Below are 10829 nucleotides of genomic sequence, written 5' to 3'. Positions count from 1 at the left end.
TGGCTGTGGAGGACACTGGGCGTACCCAGCTCGTACGGGTCGAAGAAGGCGTACGTTGGGTGTAAGTCTGAGTACGTCAGGCATACTCAGCAACCATTGGCTTTTGTTGACTTTTAGGTTTTTGGCCATATTTAGACTACAAGGGTTTTGGGCCTTGTTCGGCCACAAGTCATTCTGAATTTGGGTCATTGTTAGGCTTTAGGCCTTCTTGTATTTGTACCCATAATGGGCTTTGGGTGTCATTTAGGAATTTAGGCCATATTGGGCTTTTGGAGCCATTAGGTTGGGTCATGGTTATTGGGCCAAGTGAGGAAAGGGTAAAATGGTCTTTTACCCTAGGTGTTGGGCAAATGAATGAGATTCCCTATTATGTTTTATGAACTAATTATTAATTAGGGTATTATTTGATGATATTTAGTGTAGAGGTTTCCCGGATCAGCAGTCCGAGCATTTTTCTGGTTGTTTCAGCAGTTTGAGGTGAGTCTCCTCACTATGCTTGACGGTTCAGAGGCACCAATGTCAGACCATGATTTATCATGATTAGGATGCTAGTTGTCATTATGACTCTTGCATGTGTAGTGTGTGATATGTATACCGGGCGGGGTCTGATGCCAGGCGAGGCCTGATGGGTGTATTGTATGCTATTTATCTTAATGATTCTTGTATGTGTTCATGTTCTGACAGATCTATTCCAAGTGGGGCTCGATCTCCGGCGGGGCCCGATGGTTGTGGGGCATGGCCCATTGTATGTTTGGTATGTATGGTATGAGGTATTTTGAGGAACTCACTAAGCTTCGTGATTATGGTTTTTAGTTTATGTTTCAGATACTTCCGGATCGAAAGGGAAGAGCTCAGGGTGATCGCATCACAACACACACACCATGATTTCCGCTTTATATGACTCTTATGTATGGAGACGATTGATTGAATTACTCTGATTTTCCTTTATGTTTTTATGAACATGTTTGGTTGGTGGTTTTATTATTATGAAAAATGAATTTTTTTTTTTAGGAATTTTGGGACGTTATTAGAGGGGTGTTGTTGAAAGACTTGCTAGTTGTAAGGTATCAAAGGCTGGAAGGAGAATTAAGTGTAGCATATGCAGGGAGCCTAGTCACAACAAGGCCACTTGCCCTAAAAAAGGACTAGATCATCTTAACACAAGGAAGAAAAAAAGGTTAGTGAAGGTGGAAATAATGGAGTAGGTGTCAATCAAGATGGTGGTAGTGCACAAGGGACGATACTATCTTTAATATTAATTGAAGTTACATATGCATTATCACAAAATATTAATGTAACATTACTTGTAGGTTAATGAAGGAGGGCAGGAACATGAGGAGGTGGAACTCACTCCAATTGAGGTGCAAGTTACTCCAACAGAAGTGCCAGTTACACCAACTGAAAAATTTGGTGTTAATGCACAAGTTCAGGGAGCTTGTGGTAGTGCACAAGTTCAAGTGCAAAGGGAGATTCGTGTGAAACCAATTTCTGAAATATTGAAGGGGATCAGGAGAAGAAAATAGAAAAGAATCATAAAGGTGAAGTTGAGCAAGAAAGTTGGCGGTGATAGTGTTCTAGAAAATTCACAGGAGAAACCACTTGCTATAGTTTAGGGTTAATATGTTTGATCCTTTTATGTGTGATATTGTGTGTTGCTTTCATGATTTGACCTTGTTATATTTTAAATATGTACAATGTAGTTTATGAAGAAGTAAAATGCTTAAATGTTGATTGCAAAAATACCCATTATCATGGGAAATTTTGGTATTTATGGAAGTTTTTTATGCAGTTTATGAACAAGTAAACCTTATGAATGTTGATTGTTATTTTAGGAAAAATGTCAATGTATAGGTTGCATGGTTGATAAAGGCCAATATGGTTCTATGGGTGTATACTTTAATGACTAAAATGGACCTTATATTATAGCAAGTATGTAATGGTGTACCACATGTGGCAAACACAGAATGAACCACATTAAACAAAGGGAAACAAATAATGGTGGAACACATACAATAAATCCCATTATATATAGAATACCACTTGTCGTTAAGTTATATTAAATAAGGGATACCATTACAGGGTCTTGCTAATTTCCAACAAAACCGACCTACTATCAAAGGCAACATAATCCATACATCATCAACCATGGTTGTCAAAAAATGATTGGAAAACTAACACATCAAACTAACTATATATAGTAATCAGCCTAGAGCCCACAAATCCCACATCCACTTTAATTACTAGATTTAACTAACCAAATGAACAACCCCACCACAACACACAAAAAGATTATCTTCAACCTCATAGCTTCCTGCATGGAAGCATCCGGTTTTTTCTGAAGTTTGAGCGCATGCTCCTTCTCCTTTATGATTTCATTATCTAGTTTCATCACCAACTCCTTCTCCTTTGATAGTAGATACTCCTGCTCCTGCACTTTTTTCCTCAACATGGCTAACTCAACAAGTTCTTCCCTCATATCCAGATTCTCCTTCAAAGACCTGATTAAGTTTTTATAGTAACCTTCAGGTAGCTCGTCATCCTTCCACATAAAGTAATCTCACTTTTTCAATTGTGTAACACCCAATCCAAGGTGCTTTTCATTTTGACCCTTAGTGTGTAAATAGTTTGCAAATTTGGTCCCTAGGGGGCAATGTTTCCATTTTAGGAAAAATGGGAGTACGCTAGGCATACTTCCCGTACACATGGCGTACGCAATCAAAGGACAAACCCTAATTTTAGGATTTGGACCCTATTTAAGCAACAGTATGACCCATGATCCTCTCATTTCCCATCCTCCATTACCCTTTGAGCCTCATTTCGAAACCCTAACACATCTAGAGAAGATTTGACCTCTTTGTGTGTGTTTTTGTTGGATTAGGTGTATAAGCCTATAACTATAATTGGTATGTACTTGATTTGATAGTAGCATGGTCCTTTTAGGTTGCCTTCACACTGACAGCTAAACAGGATGATTGTTGGAGAGAGAGGCTTATTTTATTATTTAGAATAATAAATTTGTGCATAAATATGATTTATTAATATATTATAAGAATAATATATTAATTGGAAATCTTATTATTAATTAGTATTTAATCAGAAATTAATTTAAAATTAATTTTGGGATTAAAGGACTGATTAAAAGTATAGAGGTTGTTTTGTAATTATTTGATAGTTGAGGTTTTCGCCCATTGTATCACTGTAAAGTCCCAAATTCAAGGAACCAAACCAGTGATCAAACAATGAACAATCAAAATGAATAAGAATTGAGTAGAAGAAAGATTTAATCTAGCAATGCACACATTTATTGATCAAAACGTCAAGTACACCTTGAGACACACACACGACTGTTTGACTCGCTCACTGAGCACTGACACATTTTGACACTATATAAAGGACCAAGACCGAACACAGTTCACGGCCGTGACCAAGTTCACGGCCGTGAACACCTACACGGCCGCAAACACTAAAGCAACAAGACCAAAACCCTACCAAGACTTATACATAAAGAAACCTAGCCCAAACCATAAAATGTGACCTAAAAATCTCCCCCTTGGTTTGGGGATATCATTGATTCAGTCTTTCTTGATTATGAGCACATCTGACCTCCCCATTGAGCCAAGCCACATCTCCTTCTCCATAATCTCTACAACCATCAAAGTATACTCCTTAGCAGTAGCTTCAAAAATATCTTCAGCAACCTGGATTTGATGTTGAACCAGATAGTGTATATCCCATTTTCCAAACTGAAGCAGATCCTTCTTGTCATATATCCTATATACACCTTCAGGAAATCTGATGATAGCAGAAGCTGTGGCTTCATCATAGACCCAGTAAGCATATTTCTTAGTGAACCATCGCGGAAGTTCTGCACTATAGGAATCTGTCTCAATTGGTTAGTAGAAGGCCACATCACCGTCTTCAAAGGCTCGTTGGTATTTGGATCCAGCACATCTGGGAAGCTCTTGATGAAAGATTCGGCAGTCTTCATATCAGTAAAACCCTTTTTCACTTGATTCTCCAAAAAAAGCTTGAAATCTGTTGCCCGTGGATCATTGGATGGATTAGCAAAGGGAGCATTAGCAAGTTCAGACATATCAACTCTCGTCCATGAACAAAAATTATGTTTGTCCTTGTAATACTCCACATTCGCACTTTTGCGCTTCACAAGCCACATATTCAACTTGTCATGAAAACCCCACGACACAATTCCTGAACGATCACCGTACTTGGAACCAAATCGTATCTTCTTGAGTTCTATTACAGTGAGTTGGGGTTGACCTCATCGAGCGTTCTGATCTGAGTTCTTTTTGAACATCCACTTTTGTTTCTTAGAAGATGATGCTTGTTGAGCTCGCTTCAAAGAAACTATGTGAGGAGCTTGAACTGGCTCATGTTCAAATCGATCAACTACTCGAGTTGTTCTTACAGTGGGAGGATCAACAGGGGGTTCTTGTTGTGTAGCTTGGGCAGGATCAATGGTAGAGGTCTCAGCTCCGCCTGGTTATCCGAAAGATGAATTGAATTTGTCACCAAATTCCATAGCCAGCTTATTCTTGAGGTCGAAGTAACAGGCAATCAAAGCTCCAAGGTGAGTTTGTAAATCAGAGATATGTGTTGTCTTCAGAGAACTGTCTGCTTTAAGCTCTGAGACTTGGGTTTTGAGGTTATCAATCAAAACATCTATCTCAATGATTCTCTGATTCAGCACACTAATTTCTTTCTTGAGCTCTGACACAGATGGGTCTGCTCCCCCTGAATTGCCTTCCCCAATAGATATACCTTTGGCACGAGGGGAAGGGACTGAACCTTGTTGTGCCAACAACCTGGCAAGCCTCTCAGAGGCAGCATCATGCGCAGGTCGTGGAGGAGAGCCCCCAGGAGCTGAAGAACTCCCGACTTCATGAAAAGATCGGACATTGCTTGGTTCTTCATGGGTAGGTTGAAGCGGTGTAACAGCTGTGGTAGGTGGTTGCACTAGTGGTTCTTGATCCCTAACAAGCACTCCCGGCCTCGGGTCAGCTCGCCTTCTTTTCAACAGAGGCTGGGAGGCAAATGACATCACAAGATCACTCTCAGATGGCAAAGAGGTTGGAATAGCAACATGAAGGGGAGGAATCCTTGGCGTTGTATCCGGTATTTCTGTAGTTTCGGCCATCTGTTCGGAGGTAGGAGGCATTACTTTTTGAACTTCACCAACTCCCCCTGTCTCTATTGTCGGTTGAGCAACTTCATCGACATTGTCAAAGAAGGAGTTGAGCTCCTCATTTATACTCGCCATGCTCAAAACTGAATGAAATGTCATCATTGTCAAAGCCAGATAAATCACCACCTAAACCCGTATCTTCTTCATAATCTTCCTCTACAATATTTTCCATCAATCCTTTCTCAAGATCACCTTCCTCGACATCATCATCAGCATCATCACCATCATTCTCTTCATTTGCTTCTTCATTTGATACCAGAACATGCTCATCGGCAACTATAGCAACAGGAGTAACGGGCTCTTCTTCTTTTTCAGAAACAGTGATCACATCATCTTCAGATTCTTCGTGTGTTGATGAGCTTTCAGTAGCGGATGAATCACTAACTTCAGTGAATTTTCCAAATTTCACCAGAGGATATTTGCCCTGAAACATGAACATTCCCTTTCTGTTCTGCTTCATAAGCCCAAATGTGCTAGAGCCGAGGGACTTCAGATCGATTGTTTCTCCTCTCATATCAAGTTCCGGGTATTTCTTGTTAAAGATCATCTGAAGGAACCTCGGAAACATGAGAAATTTGTCTTTTCCTTTGCCTTCAAGGTTGCCTACCATGTCATTTAGAATGAACTTTGAAAAATTGAAGTCTAGACTGGCAGCCAAAGCAGCAATTGCTCCTGTGTTGTGCAACAAGACCTCATCAGCCCCGACTCTTCTTCCCGAAATGTAACTCACAAAGACGTGGACCAAGAACCTCCAGTAGGGTGGCAGTAATTTCTTGATAGTTGGAGGAAATCCACCCTCATAGCCCATGCGAACGACAATTTCATTGGTCTGGTTCATTGTAATTTTAGTTGGAAAACCCGCTGGTCATCGATCTGGAGAACTTCACGAATGACTGGCTCGGTTACTGAGACTTTTCTTCCATTTGTAGTAGCATCGACGGAGACAACTTCACCATCTTCTTTGAGCATGAATCATGGACTTGAAGTCGCTGTGAGTAGCTGGTGGACCCATCAGAAAAATAGCAACATTGTGGTTGTCAGATATCTTCAAAGCAGCCATTTTGATCTGCACTTAACCAAGCCAAGTGAGAAACCAACTGTTTTAAACAACTAAGAGTAGGTTTTACTCATGTCTAAAAATTGTTCACGGTCAGAATGTGTGTTCACGGTCGAAGAAGGTTCACGGCCGTGAACGCTTCAAAGGTCGTGAACCATTCACGGGCCGTGAACGCTTCAACGGAGCCGTGAACGCCGAAAACACTGATTTCTTCGATTTAACACTTAATACACGGTTGATTCTTGATGGATTTAGCATATTTGAGGTCGTCTTGATCATACCTACGCGAATAAACAAACAATTTCACGAAAAATTGATGAATCAAGAAGTCGATTAGAGAGAACTCGGTGAAGGTGTTCACTGCCGTATACTGAAAGTGAGAGTGAAAGGGTGAACGGCTGCCAACTCCGGTTTATATACCTGGACCCTACCCGGTCCAAGTCTAGTGGGCTACAAACCCAAAGAGCTTCAAATCCAAGCCCAATACTACAATTTATTTATAAATAATACATTTTGAAGACTTAAAAAAATAAAATAAAAATAAAAATAACATAAAATCTAAAAAATTTAAACTAAACTATTTTTTTTTAATTTTTGATTTTTAGAAAGACAAAATAAAATTAAATTAAATTAAAAATAAAAATAAAAATAAAATGAATTAACACAAATTTCCTTTTTCACCATTACAGATAACCCTTTTTGATTTTGGGATCAAAGTTATTAGACAGTCTCAATCCGTTTATCGGTACCTCCCCCTTCATGAATAGATCTGGCCAATCGTCGGTATTGTGGTCCACTTAAACACGAAAGATTGTGACAAAATTAGGACATACTACAAGTGACAAGACATTATGACCTTACGTTCCTAGATAAAATTCCTAAGGACCATTCATCTGACGACGACCAAGGATATTGTTGTCCACCTAAATTGAGCAGCGAGATCTACAGACAACCTATTAATTGTTCGATTTTATATGTACTAGAACATGTTTCCAGCTTCCTGATATACCCCGATAATCAGGTACTTCCAAAATACTCCTTACTTTAGATGAGCAGACAATTATTATGGGATAAGTCAGATTTAGAATGCATATGTTGTACACCCAGGTCAGATCTCTTCCAATCTCGCAGAGGGTGAAACATATGACTAACTAGATTTAGAGGGATTGAGAAGTAGAATGGTGCATATGTTGTGTACCAGGTCGGATTTATTTCAATCACGCAGAGGAGACAACCCATGGCTAACAGACAGAAAGAATTGCATAGTTAGGAGATGTAGAGAGATAGAATTGCATATGTTTCAGTCCAGGTCGGATGTATTTCAATCACGCAGAGGAGGTAACATATGACTAACAGAAAGAAAGCAAGAAAATAACCTTCTACAGACCTAATTTATCGGAATTCCCCAGTCGCCCTGTCAATACCGGAATTAAGGAAAGAGTTTGCATATCGAGGAAAAGTTAAACCACGGTTCTAGATACAGATTATTTAGTGTAAACCGCAGATTCCCATGTATATCTCCCTGCTCAACCTACCCAAGCGTCGTATTGTCAGGCTAGATAGAACTATCTAAGTCAAGATTTGTCAAGTCTCTAGATACATTAAGTTCATCTATGCCTAGTCAAGTCCAATTAAAAATTTCGTGCCTACCAGCGCATTAAACACAGAGCCTAGACAATTCAACTTTGGTACCTTACACAGATTTAAATTGCCCGTTATCATATATTGATATCACCTCCCATCACATCACCTACAGACCAGCTATTTTTGGATTTTCTAATTTTTTTGATTTTTATATTTTTGAATTTTTTGTTTTTGTTTTGTTTTTATTTCTCCCCCTAAATTTGTGCATAGGAGAGAATGAAAATTAAATGCGCAAATTTAAACTATCCTAAAACAAAAATCAGTCTTCAAAACGGATCATTTTCAAAAATCCTACAAGCACATCGAATCGAGCTTTGTTAAACGGTTTTGTGAACAAATCCGCCACATTGTTATTAGTGTGGATCTGTTCCAACCGAATGAGCGAACGCTCAAAACAATCTCTGATAAAATACACTTTGATGTCAATGTGCTTGGTTTTTGAATGCTGGACTGGATTTTTAGCAATTTGAATTGCAGCATCGTTATCACAAAAGATGGGAGTTTGTAGAAAATTCAAACCGTAGTCCATTAATTGATGTTGAATCCATATGACTTGAGAACAACAAGCAGAAGCAACAACATATTCCGCCTCCGCCGTTGAGGTAGACACCGTTTGTTGTTTCTTACACTGCCAGGACACCAGCCGGTCACCAAGAAATTGACATCCCTCAGATGTTGATTTCCTGTCAAGTTCACACCCTCCATAATTGCTGTCAGCGAAAGCATATAAATCAAAATCAGAATTTTTCGGATACCAAAGACCCAACTTTGGGCTACCTTTGAGATACTGAAAAATTCTTTTGACTGCAATTAAATGGGAGAGTTTAGGATTAGCCTGATATCTAGCGCATTGACAAACTACGAACATGATGTCTGTCCTGCTCGCAGTTAGATACATCAGCGATCCGATCATCGATCGATATGCGGTCTGATCTACGGATTCGCCTTCTAGATCTGGATTCAACAGGGGTCGTTCAGCCATCGGCGTCAAGGCAGGCTTTGCATCTTTAAACCCAAACTTCTCAAGCATATCATCAACATATTTTCCTTGGTGGAGCAGGATTCCAGTTGAACTTTGACGTACTTGATTACCCAAAAACATCGTCATCTCTCAAGGAACTCATCTCGAACCGCTTCTTCATCACAATCTCGAATTCCTTGCAAAGCTTTGGACACGTCAACCCGAATAAGATGTCGTCGACATAGATTTACACCAAAATGAGATCGGTATCAACATACTTTATGAACAGGGTTTGATCAATTGTTCCCCGCGTATAGCCGTGCGCGAGAAAGTGCTCTGTAAAGGTTGCATACCAGGCTCTGGGAGCTTGATGTAACCCGTAAAGAGCCTTGTCTAGCTTGTAGGCGTGATTCGGAAACTTGGATTCGACAAACCCAGGAGGTTGATCAACATAGATTTCTTCCTTCACCGCGCCATACCAGAAGGCGGTCTTGACATCCATCTGGTAGACCGTGAAATTCATGTAGGAAGCATACGCAAGGAAAATGCGAATGGCCTCCAAACGAGCAACCGGAGCATAAATCTCAGTGTAGTCTAGACCCTCTATCTGCCGGAATCCACGAACGACCAATCTTGCCTTGTTGCGCACAATAACCCCTGAATCATCTTGCTTGTTCCGAAAGACCCAATGTGTGTCAAGAGACTTTTTGCCCTTTGGCAACTCAACCAACTGCCAAACCCCGAGTTTCTCGAACTGATGTAACTCCTCATGCATCGCATCAACCCAGCTGGGTTCATTCAATGCCATTTGGACGTTCTTTGGCTCGATCTGGGAGATAAAGCAGGAGTAGAGACATGTGTTGACGTCTCCTCTTTGACTTCTAGTTTTGACACCGTCTCCCACTGGCCCACTGACATTCTCAATCGGATGATCGCGTTGTAGTCTTGTGGGGATCTCATGGCTGATATCATCAAGCGAGACAGGAAGGTTGTGAACATTGACTAATCCATCATTTGCTGAAGGTTCTGCCTCAGACGATCTGGGACCATCAGAGTGGCTTGCCATGTACTCATTCGCAATCGGCTCGGGAAAGAGAAGTTCCATGAAATTTTGAGTTGCAGCAGAAGTATCTCTGGTCATGAACTCTCTTTCTGCAGGAGTGAGCGGAGTGACATCAGCATCTGGATTGATTTGTTGACTCGGAGAATCTGAGGAAGTACTTGGAACAGTTGTATCCACCATAGGAGTCATAGTAGGCACCACAGGTGGTCTGTAGACAACATCCGCCTCTTCATCTTCAAGAATAGCCTTCGAACCTGAGGAAGTACCTGACACAACATCCGAAAACACACCAACTGATTTAAATAGAGAAACGTAATCGAATAACCAGTCAGGACCGACTCGGGCGTCAGTCTCGTTCTCCTCTAGCCAACGCACATCATAGGATTCCTCAATTTGTTTTGTTTTTTTGTTGTAGACCATGTATGATGTGTGTGCGGCGTATCCCACGAAGTAGCAGTCATCGACCTTCAAGCTAAACTTCGGGTTGGAATCCAAGTGAAGGAGGGTGCAAGGACATCCAAAGATACGGAAGTGAGCAACCGATGGATTGTGACCGTATAGAATTTCATACGGGGTCTTCATCTAAGCTATGTTGATCAGGACCCGGTTCTGAACATAGCTGGCCGTGTTGATCGCCTCGTCCCAAAAGAAGACCAGAAGTTTGGAGTCACAAAGCATCGTCCTTGCAGCGTCTTTTAACGTTCGGTTCCACCGTTCAACAACACCATTTTGTTGCGGTGTGTGAGCAGCACTATATTGACGTACGATCCCCTTTTTAGCACAAAAATGATCTAGAACGGCATTCTTGAATTCTGTCCCATTATCAGTTCTGAGCACCTTCACCTTCTCGTTGGTTTGGTTCTCAATCATCACCAAAAGCTTCTTGATTAGGTCAGCTATC

General features: G+C 40.7%; 1 protein-coding gene across 1 annotated transcript; it reads right to left on the bottom strand.

Moving 5' to 3' along the window:
* Nucleotides 1–6152: 6152 nt before the first annotated feature.
* LOC145118794 (uncharacterized) lies at nt 6153–10510 on the bottom strand. The gene is made up of 2 exons (XM_079054461.1): nt 9521–10510; nt 6153–6269 (listed from the first exon to the last, which is right to left on the bottom strand). The coding sequence occupies exons 1-2, from the start codon at nt 10508–10510 to the stop codon at nt 6153–6155; spliced, it is 1107 nt and encodes a 368-aa protein (XP_078910587.1).
* Between the last annotated feature and the right edge of the window lie 319 nt (nt 10511–10829).

The sequence above is a fragment of the Lactuca virosa genome, chromosome 1, assembly GCF_052849685.1.
Source record: "Lactuca virosa cultivar CGN04683 chromosome 1, Lactuca_virosa_CGN04683_v6, whole genome shotgun sequence".
NCBI lineage: Eukaryota > Viridiplantae > Streptophyta > Magnoliopsida > Asterales > Asteraceae > Lactuca > Lactuca virosa.
This window is presented reverse-complemented; position numbering and strand designations above follow the sequence as displayed.